The 19,286-nt window shown below is 39.6% G+C and overlaps 1 protein-coding gene and 1 non-coding gene across 3 annotated transcripts; one reads left to right on the forward strand and one right to left on the reverse strand.

Moving 5' to 3' along the window:
- The first annotated feature begins 6,491 nt into the window (after nucleotides 1-6,491).
- On the forward strand, nucleotides 6,492-6,580 carry LOC147635043 (small nucleolar RNA U36a). Its single transcript, XR_015266851.1, has one exon. It is a non-coding gene; the product is annotated as a small nucleolar RNA U36a (small nucleolar RNA).
- An 8,104-nt stretch (nucleotides 6,581-14,684) lies between these two features.
- On the reverse strand, nucleotides 14,685-16,581 carry LOC147635044 (large ribosomal subunit protein uL23-like). 2 transcript variants are annotated; one of them, XM_086804293.1, is made up of 3 exons: nucleotides 16,409-16,581; nucleotides 15,315-15,675; nucleotides 14,685-14,949 (listed from the first exon to the last, which is right to left on the reverse strand). In XM_086804293.1, exons 1-3 carry the CDS (start codon nucleotides 16,422-16,424, stop codon nucleotides 14,865-14,867), a joined length of 462 nt encoding a protein of 153 aa, XP_086660419.1. In that variant the 5' UTR covers nucleotides 16,425-16,581; the 3' UTR covers nucleotides 14,685-14,864. The 2 variants fall into 2 exon arrangements, with proteins under 2 accessions (XP_086660419.1, XP_086660420.1); XM_086804294.1 differs by having other exon boundaries at nucleotides 15,315-15,666; nucleotides 16,409-16,549.
- Nucleotides 16,582-19,286: the final 2,705 nt, after the last annotated feature.

Consider the following 19,286-nt stretch of genomic DNA (forward strand, 5'->3'; position numbering starts at 1 on the left):
GGGGCTGCTAGTCTCTCTCTTGTAGATTCTTGGGCATGCCCATCCTGTTTTAGCACTTGGTCACCTTCCTTTGATTGGGTGGATCCGGTGTCAATGGTGTCTTTTTCGGATCCATCCTGAATTATGACCATGGTATCTCCCTTGCCCACTTTTTCACTCTCCTTCTTCTCCCAGTCTTAGAGGTTGTAACACCTCCTGGGTTTTTCCCTTTGTAAACTTGTTTTGCTTGTTCTCGTGTTGGGACATTTAGTGACATGATATTCCCAGGCTGCACACCTATAGCCCTGATAGTGGTCCGGCTAGAAGTAGAAGCAAAACTATTGGAGATATGGGAAGTCTTTGATCAAATGATCGACACCACACTTCACACATGAAAGTGTAGGCATCACGTTGGTCTGTGGTGGCTGAGCTTGGCTAGCATTAGCCACATCCTTAAGAGGACACTCTGCTACTTGATGAGGTCCATTACAAATGAAAACATTGTATGGGTCCCCTTCTCGTAGTTGAGTTTATGTCTTTTCCTTTCCATTGTACCATGGTTTGAAACATTGGTACTCGCATGCATTTCTGTAAGACATAATACTCTGGTGTGATCTCCGTGGGCTTCTTGTAGTAGTCATTATTAACTTCTACCTCACGCATGATTTATCCCTCATCCAAGGGCTCCTTAATCGACACTTGGTTGATTTTGGCCTGTGGTGGCTATGGGGGTAGAATAGGTGGTGACAAAGACGACATGTCTTGCATTCAGAACATCCCTCTTGGTAGGTAGGTATTTGGATGCCCTGCAATCACATTTGTATGCACTGGTGGTGCTGGTGGCAAGGCTAGCGACACTCTAGGTGCTGGTAGTTGTGTCGCTAAGGGCTAGACCCTCGGATATCTACACATGGCAATGTCATAGTTTCCCAATCTCTGACAGTGAGCACAATAGAGGAATTGCCTTGGTCTTAAGTGGGCATTCGGTGCTCGCGTGATGTTATCTGCAAATTGAGCACCAAATCAATTCTTTCCAGGGATAGAGATGGGAATTTCTTGATGCTTCTCTTCTATCCCTGACTTTTAATTTCTCCAAGATGGCATTACTGAGTTCTTCCACTGTCATATTGCTAACTTGCTTACTCTTGGTTCTTGTGTCCTGAGATGACTGGAGACTTGCGATGTTGCCACTACTGAAGTTGTCTTGGCGTCTTCTGGTTGCGACAACTTAAGCATATTATCCTCATATTTAATTTCTAGCTTATAGCAAGTATCTAGAATAGCTAGTCAGGCTAACACTAGATAATCATGCATCTTATGATCTCGGACTCCTCTCCTCCGGAAGCAAGGCAATAATTGATCATCAGTTAGCCTTTCCCTCAACTTGCATCTTGAATTTAACTGCTTGAGCTGAGAAATATAATCCCGCATGGACTCATTTTCCTTTTGCTTGATATTGTGGAATTGAGCCATAGGACTCCATCTGTCACCACTTCGAGCAAATCTCGGTATCAACACATTTTTAAGTCGAGTGAAATTTACTTTATCCTCAGGTTTTAGTGTTTGATATCGATGGTGAGCCTTCCCTTCTAGGGTCAAGGAAAAAGCATGTATCATGGTTACATTGCTCTCACTGGCCCACGTGTTTCACAGGTAGACTCAAACACCTTTACATGTTGGATCGGGTCCCTATCTTGTTTCACAGGTAGACTCAAAGACCTCTACATGTTGGATCGGGTCCCCATCTCCCGAGAATTTTTGCACAAGTTTTGAAATAATATGTGGCTTCATTTGGGATGGTCTAGATTCCAGGCTAGTGCCTAGCTCCCTAACATACCTTGGCCCATTTTCACGGCCATATTTAGTAGATCGCCCTTGTGACTGCATTTAGATCTGCGTTGGGATCCACAATTGGCCTCCGAGGGGCTACTCTCCCCTACCTAGACCACGTCCTCTTTTTGGATAGGGTCTTCTATTCAATTTGGGTTTATGGCTGGGTCCGGGTAATTCCTCATTGCCTGGCTCATTTATTAGCCACCTCAGCCCGCCTTTGTTTGATCAGGAGTTCCATACTCTACGAGAACATGGGATCGTTGATGATTTCTTATATATCCTCTCTTGTATAGAGACGATCCTCACCTCCTGCAGGTGCCCTAGGTAGATTGTCCTCCTCTTCTTGTGTTTTGAGACTTTCGTCAGCCCTTGGTTCCTCATTAATGGGTTCTAGAGTTGGTATCACTCCTTCTTCCCATCCACATGCTATTAGTGGCATTTCTAGATGTTTTTGGTTCTTTGCCACGTGGTTGGAACTAATTCAAATCCTCCATTTCCCTCTGTTCTTCCCTTGTTCTTTGCATATCAAACTCTTGTTTTCTTAAGTTCAATAGCCGCATTGTCGCTCTGTCTCATCCCTCTTCAAGTGTGTATCCATTTCTTCCGATGTGGGGAAGAAGACGACCTATCCTAGTAGCGACGCTTTCCTTATCCCTTCTAACCTTGAAGGTCATCCCACTAATCCTCATTGTGTTAGCATTCCTAGGGCCAGAAGGTTGGGTTGGTAAATCCGGTCTTAAACCATGTCCTGCGCGCCTGTTGATGGACATGTGTCTCCAGATTATTGCGCTTCATCTTCCGTGCCATGCTGGAGACTGAAAAATCCCCTAGTCATATCAAAGATTCCGTTAGACCTCGTAGGAGAAAAGGGTTTTTCTTCCTCTCCAAGGCCACAGAATATTAGCCCTTCTTCCATGGATTCTTCACTACTTGTTTTTATGGTGGTCAGATTCCTCCAAGCTAAAACACTCAATTGAGTGCTCGCCAAGCGGTCTAAGCCAACACTTTTTTGGTAGGAAGAGCCTCGGTGATTTGATGCACTGTCATCGGGGCTAAGGTCATCTCCAATGAGTTTTCCAAACCTCAAGTGGCATGAGAATGTGTTTTAACAGGCGAAATCACTACTCCAACCGTTTCACCTAGTTTTCTGCCGAACTATCTTTTCTAGTCATGAAACAGTAGACAATGGTTCACGTCATGAAGTAGCAGGTAGCAATTCACGCCGTGAAACAAAATGTTGTTCATGTCGTGAATTATTTTTCACGCTACGGCAACAACTGGTGTTTCACATTTCGAATTTTCAGCTCAAAATTACTTTAATCTTAGTCAAATAGACTCCAATGGTGCAATTACTTTAATCTGAGTCAAATAGACTCAGAATTACTTTAATCTGAGTCAAATAGACTCCAATGGAATGGTTCACGTCATGAAGTAGCAGGTAGCAATTCACGCCGTGAAACAAAATGTTGTTCATGTCGTGAATTATTTTTCACGCTGCGGCAACCAACTGGTGTTTCACATTTCGAATTTTCAGCTCAGAATTACTTTAATCTTAGTCAAATAGACTCCAATGGTGCAATTACTTTAATCTGAGTCAAATAGACTCAGAATTACTTTAATCTGAGTCAAATAGACTCCAATGGTGCAATTAGGGTACTCTCTTATCTCTGGTCTGACAACCCTTAATTCGTGAACTCGCAATCTATGAAAGGTTATTTCATGAACTGCTAGCACATGAAGCGTTAGTACATGAAGGGTTAACTCGTGAAGTAGTAGGTTATGGTTCACGCCATGAAGTAGCAGACTGCAGTTCATGCTGTGAAAGAGACCAATAAGTTAGAATGACACAATGCCTTCTTAAGTGTCCCCAATTGGCCATAGAGGGCATTTGCTAATAGTACATATATTGGTAGTTTAATGCTATTGCACAAACATGGAATGTTAGAGAACCTGCCTCAACTTATCCCCCACCCAAATATGTTTACGAAGGATATATCCTTGGCAAGCTCTCCCACCAACCATTTCTAGAGAATGCCCTAATGCAGACTCCATCTTTGGTAGGAAATCTTTACTTTGTGACTTTCATTGATGATTACAATAAATTTGGCTGGTCTTATCCTATGAAAGCAAAGTCAAGCGTATCCTCTCATTTTCATCCTTTTCTTAATATGGTTGAGAATGAAACTGGCTTCATAGTCCAAACTCTCCATATAGATAGTCCCCCCACCCAGATATGTTTGCAAGCTCTCTCACCAACCTTTCCCAGAGAATGCAATGGATAGAGCCGACGACAAATTGCAAATCATACACAGTGATGTGTGTGGTCCAATACAAACTCTGTCTTTGGAAGGAAATATTTACTTTATGACATTCATTGATGATTATAACAAAATCGGTTGGTCTTACCCTATGAAAGAAAAATCAAAGATATTTTCTCATTTTCAACATTTTCTTGCTATGGTTGAGAATGAAACTCGCTTAAAAGTCCTAACCCTCTATATAGGTAGAGGGAGGGGGAGATAACACTTTCAAAGTCTTTTTGGCACAAAAAGGCATTAAGCATCAATGTACAACTTCTTTTACACCACAACAAAAGCAGATGCATGGTTAAAGTTCAGTAGCTTCCACACAAGTTTTGAATGAAAGCAGTTCTTTGTACTACAAGTGCCCCACTAAAGCTTTAAAGATAATCATGCCTTATTATGAAGCCTAGTTAAATAGAAAACCTAAGGTTAAACACATGCGTGTTTTTAGTTGTTTGTCATATGTACAAGTGCCATCTCAGTAGATGAAATGCATTTTTATTGGCCATAGTGTTGAGACCAAAGGCTATCATCTCTACATTCTTCTTACCAAAAATATTATATCAGTAGGGATGTCCTTTTGATTGAGGATTCTATCTAGCCTATGATGGAATTTAATAAAAATACATATGATGGAGTTCAATAAAAATAACTATGCTAATTCCTTGGACATGTTTGATGGTTTGCTCTGCCAATGCCAGTGTCTGTTGACACTCAACAGATTTTGCCTACCGATCCTCATTTGTTTTAAGGGGGGAATGCTCAAGAAACTGATACACCAACCTTTGAGATCAGCTAAAAGATGCAAAAAATGCTGAGAGGTCAGCAAATCAATGAGTCTAAGCTTATGCCTAGATAGGATAGAAGCACCTATAGAGGATAGCAAATTGTTTGCTCCTTTACAAAGTAGAACTAGATCTGGTGTGGAAGCAACCACTTGTGGCAACCTCGTCTTGCGAAGCTGCATAATACAGAGCAGCATTCACTACTCTAATTCTCACTGACAGTCAAAGTGCCATGGCAATAGCCAAGAATCCTATCTTTCATGCTAGGACCAAGCACATTGAAGTGCACTACCACTATGACAGACAGAGAGAGACTCCATGTAGGTGAGATCAATCCGATCTATTGCAATAGTGCACATGATAATGTGGTGGATCTTTTCACTAAAGCCTTATCATGTGAAAAGTTTGAGGCCTTCTGCAAAGCTTTGGGTCTCATCCCTTTCAGAGACTAATTTGTAATCCGTAAACCTCACATTGTACTAAGGGGGGTTTGTTAGATATTTATGGTAGTACTACAATGAGGCCATGTATTGATGCCATGGGCACTTTTGTTCCACTGGGTTTTTCCCCATGTGGCCATCTAGGTGTGAATGGACATTTTAGGGTTAGCTAGTATATAAGCAACCTCATCCATTGTGTATGGTTGCTGCTCATTTGTTATTTCTCCTTTGTACTTGCAAAGAGCTTTATCTCTCTCCCCTTTGAGCTAGCCATTCTGTATCACACTCTACACCCTTGTGTTCTTGTCATTAAGCATTATGTGTGTGTGAGTTCAGCTCCATTGTGAGCTAACAGGATGCACCTTGGATATCACATTAGCAGGGAGCAATCATCATTTGTTTGGAAGGATGATCAGAGGAACTTGATATGTCAGCCTCTTAACAATTATGTAGTGTTTATACTTATCCTGGAAACTATGGCATTGAAGTGTTTTGGTGGTATTACTTGATGTATGGATTGATAAAGGGGTAACTTGACAGCTTACAAACTGATGTAAACTCTAGCATAGTATAGTTATATATACATTTATTCCCCCCACAGAAAAGAAATGCTAATAGGATAAGTGTAGTGTGGGCACCTTGTGTGTCTTTTTATGAGCATAGAGTTTTCTCCAAAATTTAGGATGTGTGAAAGGGTCCAATGTAGGTAGGGTATTGAAACCCTAATTTTCATCTCTCTCTATAACCTCTCTCTATCCGCTCTTCGCAAGGATGATTGTGTTGTTAGATCGGCCCACTGAGAGGAGCTCTGAGAAGATCGGGCTAGAGAGAGGAGCTGTGAACATGTCCACAGGACGGAGTTTGCTCCTAAATTTGGGCCCCATGTAGGGTATCGAAACCCTAATTTTCATCTCTCATGATAAGCTCTCTCTATCGATAGTGCGGCCCAGAGAGAGGAACTGTGAGGAATCCTCTTTGCAGGGATGATTGTGTTGCTGGGCACTTGATAGTGCGTCCCAGAGAGAGGAGCTGTGAGGAGATCCTCAGCCAGTTTTTAAACGCCAGTTCTGCTTCTGAGCTCAATCCTTTGAAGAAAAACTGGTTCAAAATTTCTGAGCTCCTCAGTCATATGGATCGAGAGACCTCAGTCTTGGCAATGATTAAGCATGTTTTATCCGCGCTTCTGATTTCTCCGTGAAGCACATTAAAACGATCTGGTTGATTTTCTTCGAATGAGCCAAGCGAGGAATTACTGTCTAGACCAACTCTAGGTTGCTTGCACACGCGTCGTTATTATGATTTTGGTAACTGTTTTCAAAAAAAGGTTGAATAGTTTCCTTCCGATTTCATGTGGAGGCGGTTTTGATGTTGGAAGGGAGAATGCCATTTCTCAATGTTGGGATGGTCCTCTACTATTCCAGCGTGGTGGAAAGTTTAAATAAGTTTACAAAGCTATGGGAAAGATTGAAGATGATTCTAGAAAGGCATGTATAAGGTCCTGAGACATACCTCAAGATTCGAGTCTCCACTGAGTGGAGCTAGATGGAGTCACTATAGATAGATATAGATAGATTGAACAAGAATTTAAAACCTTGCAAGCAGGAGGGTGGAGAATTTGAGATTATATTGCTAGAACTTTGTACCTTTAGATGAGATGTAATCTTTGAGGAAGACTACATTGACTTATTGTTCATTAACTAATTGATGGTCAGCCTAAAGATACAAGGTTCACCTTCATCACTACATGTCTAGGGGTAGGTTTAGGTGTTATATTTGGAAGGTTGAGATGTATAAGTTGTCTTCCCAAACCAAGAGATGGGGCATAGACTCCACAACATCAAAAATCTATTTGAAACTAAAGAAAGATGTCATTTTTATGTAGTCTCCCTCAATGTCACCACAAAGCTCCAAGCCAATGCTAGCTGCAATAATTAGTCCCATAACCTCAAACAAGAGTGTAAAGTAATTTGGCTAGAATCAAAAAACTTCATGCGAGATGTAATCTTTGAGGAAGATTAGATTGACTTATTGTTCATTAACTAATTGATGGTAAGTCAAAAGATAAAAGGTTCACCTTCATCCCTATGTTTAGGCACAAGTTTAGGCATTGTATTTGTAAGGTAGAGATGTTGAAGTTGTCCACCCAAACCAAGAGATACGTTCCATAACATTAAAAAATCTATTTGAAACTAAAGAATGGTATTATTTTCATCTAGTACTCCTTAATGTCATTAAAAGGCTCCAACTACAACTAGCCTCAATAATAAGTCCCATGGCTCATGTCTATAGCCTCAAGCAAAAGGGTGGAGAATTTGGAAATATATTGCTAGAACTAGAAAACTTTGTACGGGATGTAATCATTGAGAAAGAGTATATTGATTTATTATTGTTCTTTAACTAATTGATGGTCAGTCTAAAGATAAAAGGTTCACCTTCATCTCTACATGTTTAGGCACAGGTTTAGGCATTATATTTTTAAAGAAGAGATGTAGAAGTTGTCTACCCAAGCCAAGAGATGGGGGATAGACTCCACCCAAACCAAGAGTTGGGGGATAGGATCCACAACAAAAAAAAATCTATTTAAAATTTTAAAAAAAAGCATCGTCATCTAATCATGCTGTCATCACAAGGAGTCAAGACTAGCCACAATAATAATGAAAGCGTCCTAGGTTGCAAATAGGGACTATGCTCAAGCTTGAAAAAAGTGCAGATCTCATAGGCAAAAGTAGCCCAAGAAAATGCTAAAGGTCAAAGACTAATGTCTAAGAGTAGACATCTAAAGGTACATGAAAGGGAAATGTGCAATTAGCCTACCATAAAGGCCATGACAAAAATTGTGACCATTCTAAAAAGTGCCAATTTTGGAGTCCTTACTCCTAGAAATATTCCTTTTGGACCGATGTCTGTCACCCTCTTTGAGGTGATCAATTTTTTTCCCTTTAGAGAATCTGGAAGACTCAATACACGTTTGTATAAGTGCATGTTTGTGTCCACTTTCAAGGGAGTGAATATCATCGAGTGAGTATTGCTTGTGGGGCAAAACAAGCGTAACTTATTTGTGTTGTGAAGTGGAAGTCTTGAAAAGCTCTCCTTCATAAATTCTCAACTTTGGAGAGCCTTATAGCCATGTCCCAGTATGAACACTCTCCTTCTATACCCAAAACAAAAGGATTGGCAATAATGCCCATGAACAACTTGGGACACTACTAAGAAAGCGTTTGCTATCTATCATGTATAAAGTACATCACCACAATCTTGAATGCAAGCTTGCCAACATCTAAGTCATTGGGTGTCATTCAAGATGTAAAAAAATCAAGACTTTTGCATTGATCTTGCACCAGTCGTTTGTGATGGGTTTCTAGAAAAAAGGAACTTACACCATGACTCTCATGAATAACTCATATGAGAGACACAAGAATGCTTCAATGTTCTCCAAATGTTGCAACAAGTTATTAGATAATGAAGATGAGTTAGATAGTGAAGATAAGGGCTAAGACTATGAGCCACTCACAATGTGTTAGACTATGAGGATTGGATTCTAATCTTGATGACCATGGAAACTTTTCCACAAATGTTGGGATAAGATTTACAAGATTGGACCTATCGTAAGGTGTGTTACTAGCCTACCAACTTGGAGGGGGCACCTAACTTTTGTAAGATAGTGTTAAAACATATAAGGGGCCTGACCTTGTGATGTCAAAGAGGAAAAGGTTACGCTCTCAGTGTACATGCTTAGATTATGGCTGGACATTGGTGATGTGCTCTTAGCGTATGGTAAGTGGAGTGCATAGCTTCAAGAATGAAGCTAGAGGTAGCCTCAAGGTGTGTATTGTTGTTTTCATTAATCAATTGGAAATCAATATTCCTCTTGTTGGATATTAACGTGTTCTTTTGGCTTTAGTTGGATGGCTTAGACCATGAACCTTGTTGGCATGGTAGATAAGATCGGGTTGGGTGTAAAGGTCCTTGCGCTTTCCGCTTTGTTTCATGTTTTGATGAATTGACATAATACTTGTGGATTATATGTTCTCCTTGTTCTATGTGTAGTAATAATGTAATGACATGGGAGTTGTGAGTGGCTTAGGCTTGTGCATTCTAGGTTGTTTTGTTGCGTAGGCACGGAAAGGTGTCCTTGTTATTTGTGTCGGTTGTGGCAGTGATGCTGCTAGTATACTCCATTTGAGTCTTGATTCATACATTCTATTGCACTTCTTGCCATCATCAATGCATTACAAAAGGAGAATAGAGGAGGCCCTTTTGGCATGGATTCATGGAGAAGTGTGTCTCCTTTCTTCTTATGTTTATCGAGCTTCTTTTCCCTATTGGAGGAACTGTGATGGAAATAGAAGCAAGAACAGCGCCAACATTGAGAGCAACATTGTTCGCTAGTCACACTTGCTTGGCTATAGAGGCCGATAAGGAGATTTGCAGTAGGCACTTGGATCCTTTGGTGGCATCACACTATGCAAAGAAGGTTACACCACTATCAATTTTGGGGGCTTCTCAAGATGTGGAGGAGAATGACTTCAATTTGGACTTGCCAGAAAGCTGGTACACATCTAAAACATTCTCTCTTTAGGCTTGTAGAACTTTTGTTGAGTCTTTGTCATATTGTGATTTCTTTGTATATTGAATGATGGCTCACTATAGTAAAAAGGGATCTGCCTAGTTATCTAGAGTGTATGGCATAGGACATTTCGGTTGAACCACTCTACAATCATCGATTGATAGAGTGCGTAAGCGGTCGGTTGCATTATGTTGATGACATTGCGGAGAAGGAATAGCCATGACAAGAGGCATCCTCTCATCGAGCTACTGTCATATGGTTTATGTTTGGTTATTTGTTTTGGTATATGCTTGATGACATTATGCAGACTCTATGGTTTTGATTTTGCGATCATCTTCTCGCTTCATTAGATTTTCTTTCTCATATTTGTTTCTACTTACCATATCAAATTATGCAAGTCAAACCCGCGTCTTTTTTTGGATTGTTGGAATCTTGTGGTCTTGTTGAGAAATCTCTGCCTTGCTCTCAATAAATATTTCTCACGCAAACATCTCTCTCTCTCTCTCTCTCTCTCTCTCTCCCCCCCTCTCTCTCTCTCATACACACTCTTCTCCCTCTCTTCCTCTCTCTCATGTAGCATTGCTCATTGCTCTCTCTCTCTCTCTCTCTCTCTCTCTCTCTCTCTTGCACACATATCCACACACACACATGCTCTCTCTTATTATCTACACATGGTAAACCACACACACAAAGCTCTCTCTCTCTCTCTCTCTTTATATAGCTCTCATAAATACACACTCTACGCACGCACCCAAAGTTTTCTTTTTTCTCTCTCCAATCACACAAACACTATATATATATATATATATATATATATATATATATATATAAAACAAAAACATCCTCTCAATATTGCTTTTTTGTCTCTCATGCACACTCACACAACACTAAGATCTCTCTCACACGCTCTCTCTCTCTCTCTCTCGTGCACACACCCACGCAAACACATGCACTTTCTGGCACACACCCAGGCAAAATACAATCTCTCTCTCTCTCTCTCTCTCTCTCTCCCTCTGCCTCTCTCCCTTGCATGCACATACACATGCGTACACACAAAAATTTCTCGTGATTTCTCTATCGTGTGTTCTCTCTCTCTCTCTCTCTCTCTCTCTCTCTCTCTCTCTCTCTCTCTCTCTACACACACACACATATACCATATATACTCTCTCTTAATCTATCTCTCTCATAAATACACTCTCTCTCTACCTCTTACAAGTGAAGACACATGCACACACCCTAAGTTCTCTTTTTCTTTCTCCCACACGCACACGCACACGCACACGCACACACACACACACTATATATATATATCAGACACAACCATATATACATAAGATTGATTCCTATCTCCCTTACACACGTGCATAGTGAGATCTCTCGCTCCCTCTCTCTCATGCATAATCTCTCTCTCTCTCTCTCTCTCTCTCTCTCTCTCTCTCTCTCTCTCTCTCTCTCTCTCTCTATATATATATATATATACACACACACACACACACACACACACACACACTCTCTCTCTCTCTCTCTCTCTCTCTCTCTCTCTCTCTCTCCCTCTGTCTCATGCATAATCTCTCTCTCTCTCTCTCTCTCTCTCTCTCTCTCTCTCTCTCTCTCTCTCTCTTAAAAATATTTCATTTAGATGGGAGAGTTTCTCGAAAGAAACATGGACAAATATAGTTAAGGTTTAGAGCTAGCTCGGAGAAACTAGCTCAGTTCTTCTAACTCAGGGAACGTATGTACTCTGGATAATTTGTGGAGACGAGCATTTTTTGAGCAAAAACTTTTGACCATCTGAGCGATCTATAAAGAATTGTCTTCCTTATTTATTAAGTTTCTCAAAGAAATAACACAATGCATATTCAAATACAAAATAAAGACTCAAAATTAGAACTTTCCTCGAAATATTCTCAACCTCACCAACCTCAAAAAATGATTTTTTTTTTAGATTTGAAAAACTCACAATAATGACAATCATGAAAAACTTTGGTTTTTCACACACAAAAAAGTCAAATTTTGGGTTCAAAATCACTTCCAATGAAGTCTAACTGTCCAAAACAAATTATCACCTCACTAACCTCAAAATTTGAAATTTTTCTAAACGTAAAAAACTAGAGATAATCATGAACATGAAAAGAACTCTACTTTTTCATGCCAAAAAAGTTTCAAATTTTGGGTTCAAAAGCACCTAAAATAGTTAGCCTCTATTGTTTGATCACCTTCTCGACCCCAAATTTTGGGAAAAAAATTTGACGTGAATTTCTCAACAGTTTTATGGCCATGAAAAACGAGATTGATTTTTCGTGCCAAATAATTTGAGGATGAGATTTTTAGAATAAGATTTTTAAGACTTGGCGAGGCAATTCTCATAAAAACTTTGCAGCATGATTTCTTTGGTTTCTCATGCCAAGGGTTGGCATGAATATTTTTTTGAGCTTTTCACAACCAACCATGAAAAGCTAAGTTTTTCACGCGTGAATATCACGGTTTTTCATGCCACGATCGGCATGATTATCTCTTTTTTCCCTCTTTTCAATCTAAGGTTTATTGTGGTTTTTGAAATTCAATTTGTGTAGAGGTTTTGAATTTCAAATCAAGGAGTATAAGAGAATTTTTCCAAAAAGGCAAGTTTGAGGTAAAAGTTAACACTTTATGACATCCTCTTACACATGTCAAAGATGACCCCCAAAGGTGGATTCTAGCCACAATCCGTCCGCCTCCTATTTACATATGCATGAAGCATATCTTTAATGAGCTGGTTCACTAGTTTAGCAGACACCACCTCATATCAAATCTTTGAAAGAAAACCCTCCAAAAGTGACTACCATTTATTTTCGAAGTCACTAACAATATATATTGATTGGTAGCCCATGAGGCCATAAAAATCCTACAAAAATATAGTCAAGAGTGAGTCTTCACATTCTTCTTGGTGATGAGCCATTTTTTTCAATGGATTAGCAAAGATATTTACTAGAGGGGAATTCCAATGGTTCCATTTTTGGCTCTAAGAATCATGCACGTGTACACACAACACGCAAAAACTTTTTCACAGAGAAAAAATTAGTCCTCAAATTTTTGTTGTTTAGCCTTTGCTCTATACCTGCCGATGGAAGCAATTTTACCTAACAATGCAAACATGCACTGAATCGATTGCAATAGATCACTCGAGGTTTAATGTCTGGAAGCGTTCCCTCAAGTTCGCTTAAGAATATCACATGCACTAGCTCCAACTCTCAAATGCATGTGTCATGCTATGGCTAACTCAGACATCTGAACTCGGTACATTGCTGTCTTGACTTCAAAAGGTTTATGAGGAAATGGAGTTGTGCCGTATTGGCAGTCCTTAACTTGGTGGTTTTGTTTATTTTTTTCCCATGATTAAGTGGGGTAGACTAATGCCATCGCCGTCATCTTTGCGTACTTAATGTTTTGACTTTGAAGAGAATTCTGGTGGAATGAAAGAGAAGGTGCATGTGCCTTTGAGATTTCTCAACAGAGTACTCAAATAAAGAGAGGCTCTGGACGCATTAGCTCCTCAGCAAAACTTGTATTCATTATGTGCTGTTAGACTTAGGGAGCTGTTTGCAGGAAGCAATCACATACCCTCCTTTACAATAGTATTGCCATCCCCATTTCTCTCAGCTAAAACAAATTGCAATTACTCAATTATTTTGAATGATCTACCAAGAGGATGAAAAAACAAAGATGAAAGTTCCAAGATACCACAGATTCGTAAGAGCACAGGCAAGTCTTCACATTCTTCACTCTAAAATTTGGCTTTTTGAGTAGAGCGTCTGTAGCACCACTTCAATTTAAACAAGAGTAATGTTTAGTTATCTTTGTTGGTCAAACATGTTTTTGCCCTGGAAAGCCACAAGAAGCGGAATTTTCAAAGAACACATCACACAGTGTAGGCATAAGAAACTGCAGGGTCTCTTTTTGGAGAGTGAAAAAAACATGCAATGTATAAGTGACATGCTAGTTTGACGTTGGATTTCGCCCTAATCTGCAGGGTAGAGAGGACAAAGTGGATAACCTCTCGTGGGACTTTGTCTACACCTATCACACCCTCTTTTTGGACAGCTTAAGTTTTGTCATCTACAACAAGACTATTTCCTCATTCAGCAAGTATGAATAGTAGACCTAAATGAGGCAGCCTAACATAGTCAATGAGGCAGTCTAACCTACACGCTATCCTAGATCACAAACAAAGGCCATATGGACGACCATTTTACATTAAAATTGTAAGGAAACCTGCCTGCCAATAAAAAGGGCTTTTACATCATTCCAGTTCCACTTTTCTTCATGATTTACAAACTGTGGTGCTTAGATTACTCAGCTGGCAGACATCTTGGATGTAACATATGTATATCAGCAATTGATTGCCACTCAAAAACTCAAAAAAACCTAATTAACCCAAAAAACAAGTTCAGTACCCTCCCACCTGCTTTCACAATCAAAAGCTCATTTACATGGTGCAATGTACCTAGTGCATTCCTACTCCAGAGTCAACACTACACTAGGCCAAATTACAACAACGGTTCTCAGCTTGGCCATCTGAATTGCACAAGGAAAAAATCACCAAATATGTTTATACTTGACTTGGCACACAACCTGCAAAAGGTTAGCATTGATAGAGAAATATCACAAGCAAAATTATTTATTTGGTGCACATCAGCATACAAGAAATTTGGAAAAACTTATAACATTGACGTGGGAGACTCAATTGAATGAATTGATAACAGACTCAATATGCAAAAAACATGATTTGAAAACCAAATGTAAAAGCAAACCGTGTTGATTTCAATGGTGCAGGGGTTCAGGCAGGCATTAACCTTCTGAAAGTCAAGAGATGGCTTACGTCTCACCTTGTTATAAATTACATAAACAAAAGCTCGAGGTTCAAAATTTTGATAGATCCTACACCTAAAACTTCTATGTACTAACATATTTCTTACATTTAGATAATTCCGATCTTGTTGGCTACATCCAAGGCATCATAATCTGCAGTTAATCTCACATAGGCCTTCTTCAGTCCCTTTGGTCTGTCAACAGAAGGGTTCAAAAAAGGGTAAGGTTCTCAAGAAAAGACTTAAAATTACAAATAAACACTTGTGATTCAACATTGCAAGCACACAAAAAGAAAATCATTGAAGAATGGCAAAATATTTACACTCCGCACTCTCTAGGTATAATTACTAGGGACTGGCCTTGTGCATTCAATCAGCATACAGAGGCAAAATTTAGCTTCAGAAATATAGGGCTCTGCAGCTTGCAAAGCCAAGACTAAAAGATGAGAATGGGTATCAGTATTTACATGCAGATCCTGATACAGCTAGAAATCCTAGAAGCAAGAATGTATTAAGTCAATCCATAATGTAGCCAGAATACAAGTCAGACAAGTACTTACGTGATCAATGTGTTGACCTTCTTGGTCTGGATGTCATACATCTTCTTCACTGCATCCTTGATCTTCTTCTTGTCAGCACGGACATCCACAATAAAGACCAGAGTGTTGTTGTCCTCTATCTTCTTCATGGCTGATTCAGTAGTTAGCGGATACTTCAGCACCTCGTAATGATCAAGCCTGTGCCTGTGAGGGGCACTAAGCCTTGGGTATTTCGGCGTACGGGCCCTCTTCAAAGTCTTGGGCCGGTGAAATGTCACAGAGGTTCTCACCTTCCGGGTCTTCTTCTTGAGGTGGGCATTGGCTTTCAGGGCCTTTGCCGCCTTTGCAGCTTGAGTTTTGGGGTCCGCTTTAGCTACAGTGCCTGCACATGGGCTAGTATCAAAGACAGCACCTAACGTTTTACAGGCAGTCAGCATCACTTCCAGGCCTTCTGTTATGGAGAAACATGATACATGCTATCTTGGTATTACAGTGTCTTGATACCTAGTGGGCACCTTGTAGTGCTAGAGTTTCCAAGTCCATAATGTGGCATGTGTAATTGCCAAAAGGGAAGCTATAGATTCAATGGGTATAGACAAGCTTGAGACCTCTAAAACTTACTAATGAGCGTATAAGTACATCCCCACATACTCTGAAAGCCTATACGTCAAGAAACCACGAGACCACACAGCGAAGAATATATGCAAAACCCTTAAACCTGGACTGCCTAGACCATTCCGAGAACCCTCAAGCCGCATAAACACTCTGCATAGCAAGAAAAATGTTTTAAACCCTAGCGAAAAGTCATGAGGCATCTCAGAAAGATAGGAACATTAGAAAACGCTAACCTAAAGGTAGAAGATCAAAAGAAAAAACGCTACAACCTATTGGATGCAGCAAATGAAAACAACAAAAATACAGATCTCGCAAGAGGAAAAAGGTGCAGCTCCTGGCTACATCAGACCATTCTTATCCGAGAACTCCCAAAAGAACAAGACAAACACGCAATCCTTGAAACCCTAGAAGGAGAGCTAACTAAAATGGAATCAGGCAATCTCTGAAATCCTGAACGCAGAGCTGACAGGAAGCAGAAAAGCGAAAGGAAGAGAACCTACCTTTAGGAGGGGCCATAGCCGCGCGCGATTTCTGCAGATGCCAACCACAGCCACGATCGGTAAAAGAAAGCCTTCTTGCAGACTTCAAAAACTAGGTCTACTCAAGTAAGGGGATGATTTATACCTAGCCTCCTTTTTTTCCAACATGAATGGACCTCTTTGTTTTAGGCCCAAACTTTGGCAATCCAACTCTTCTATTATTATATGTCACCAACTTTTTCAAATCTTTCCTTAAATATACCAATACACACTTTCCTGATATTGATAGAGAACCCAGTTGGACAGAGGCCCAATGTGAAGATATGGAGCAAGAAGGAGGCTATGGAGGAGCAAACCCCCAAGGGCTTTACCATTGAGCTTGTGCTAGTAACCAGGTTGCAACTAGGATACCACATTTAGATGGGATCACTAGATCTTTTGTGTGGGAGGATGAGAGGTGGGAGCAAATTTGTGGGCTGCTATAAATAATGAAGAGCTCTACTAGTGTTGTGGGCTGGGGGGGAATATGGATATGCAACATGAGAAGAGTATGGGGGTGCTAGGTTCTCCCTTTTTTTGTTGAGAACTAAACTGTTCCTTTGGTATGTGTAAAAGGATGATTGTTGTACATGTGGACGGATAGCATACTAATACATATATATACGTTAATATGTTTATTGAGGCATAATGTAGCCTAGTCAACTTGGTCATGGTTGACCATGATAAACATGAAGGTTTGAGTGACAATTTTCTAATTAATAGAGCTCTTTGTTTCAATCTAGCGCTTCTTAAGGGATGGGCCACCTTGTTGAATGGTGGCATTTATGTAAACCTAAGTAGGTGGGGCATTGTTTCCTTAATCATTCATTGTCAATGATGCTATCTAGGTATAATTATGCCTAGCCAACGTCTATGTAGCCTAGCAGTGTGCGTTTGTGTGACTAGAAAAGGATAGGTCCCTAGTTAAAATCCCTACAGCTTGGAAGAACAAGCTGCCTTTGGGTGGGCACTCAAGTTGCCACACTACACAAAGGAAGAAAAAAAAACATGACTTAGCAAAATGAGACGACATTGATGCAAGCCTACGCATGTGGTGCACTAATTAGTGTTAGATAATTTGTTATCACAATTATTTTGAGGACACAAAGAATACACATTAGCTTGCTCACTGGCAACATTACTGCTATCTTAGGCATGTAGAAGTGGTCAATTATTCATTCTCACTCTTTTTTTAGGAAGTAAAGGAATCTTTTTTTAATGTCATGGAAGTAATGTAAAGTAAAGCATGCATAGTGTGAATTGTTCGATGATTCAGTCTCGATGTTGCTATAATGAAACATAGATGACATAATGGAATAAGACAGCAATATATGGTTACTCTTTAACATAATGGAATAAGACAACAGTAAGAAAAAATGATTATGGTTACTCTTTAACGTAATAATATATTAATAGTGCACTTCTGAGACTTTTAAGAGTAATTGTTAGGAACAAGGCAAATGCTCTTATTATTGAATACAAAAGAAACCTCACATGGAATCCTTACACATCAACATGTTAACGAGCATTTGTCTTTAATGAGGTTATGTGTTCTAACTATCATGGCTATGCTTATTAAGGCATGTGTGCATGAGTGGGATCTTCTTTTTTTTAAAGACCATACAAAAGGTATGGCAAGGAGGTAGCACAAGTCTTCCCTTAAAACTATAACCTTAGGGGAACATGCCATTCCCCCATTTTTAGTAGAGCACTTTCAGTGATGAAAGAGGAGGATACTTAAAATTTTATTATAGAGCCATAAAGCATGTAACATGATACATGGTGGGCACTCGCTAACATGATACATTATGGGCACTCGCTTCAAAATCATTTTGGAGCGTTCTCCTTACTTATTTATGGTATTGAGTTATAGTTCAATATTGACAATATTTTATAATTTACATATACAATGAAAACCACAAAATTAGATTTTTTACCCTCAAAGATATAACACTTTTTAACAACCCTCTCATCACTCAAAATTGTGCTTTTATTGTAGATTTGAGCATGCTACTTCAACTTTCTTCATCTTTGTGATGTGTGAAATGTGTTGTCAATTTAAACAAAATGTGAAACTAAGAAATAAAAATAAATAATCCATAAATGCAAAAAATCAAGTTTGATATTATAAGTATTATGTGCCTTTGCATATATTTTGTGATTTTTTTTTAAGGTATCAAGTTTGATGAGAGAGAGAGAGAGAGAGAGAGAGAGAGAGAGAGAGAGAGAGAAAGAGAGAGAGAAGGCTAAATGACGTATAAGACACAATACATAAAGACCATATTAATCTTGAGATAGATTTGTACTTAGCTAGAGCAAAAAAAACACATCTTATTAATTTTCCTCAGTGAGAGCTCTTCTATCATGATAGATTGGCCACATTTGAGTTGCTATGATTTTGGCTAATCTTGGGCTCTTGTGCTTGAGTGCATTGAGGTTAGTTTCTCTACAAACTACATTTTTTGTGCCCTTAAGTTTGTTTGATTATTTTACAACCCCAATCTTATGGAGTTTAGAAGGATCAATGATTACATGAGTACCATGTTATGAAACTATGGCTAGTACTAGGTTCTAGTCGATGTTGCCATATATATATAGGCAGTGATGTGTGTGAACACACTTAGGACCGCCGGGGCACTTTTTCCCTCTTTAGGAAGTTTTTTTCCCCGGCTTGTATATATGCCCATCCTTCTAGGGCTAACTCATCTTTTGTACATTGACATAATCTAATACATTGTGTGTTGTGTGCATTCTTGCTTCTTCTTCTCCAAGCTTTGTGTGCTTTCTTGCAACCCTAATTCTAACAATTGGTATCAGAGCAGGCATTGGCTCCCAGGGCTATGCCACCGGCACCCTCCGA

This window comes from Cibotium barometz, chromosome 10 (genome assembly GCF_041138505.1).
Source record: "Cibotium barometz isolate CiBa-2024 chromosome 10, ASM4113850v1, whole genome shotgun sequence".
Lineage (NCBI taxonomy): Eukaryota > Viridiplantae > Streptophyta > Polypodiopsida > Cyatheales > Cibotiaceae > Cibotium > Cibotium barometz.

Excerpts from the sequence above, each read along its gene's own strand:
- LOC147635044 (XM_086804293.1), bottom strand. Across the intron at positions 14,950-15,314 it reads AAGGTCAACACATTGATCAC|ACCAAAGGGACTGAAGAAGG; the intron begins GTAAGTACTTGT and ends TTCTGTTGACAG.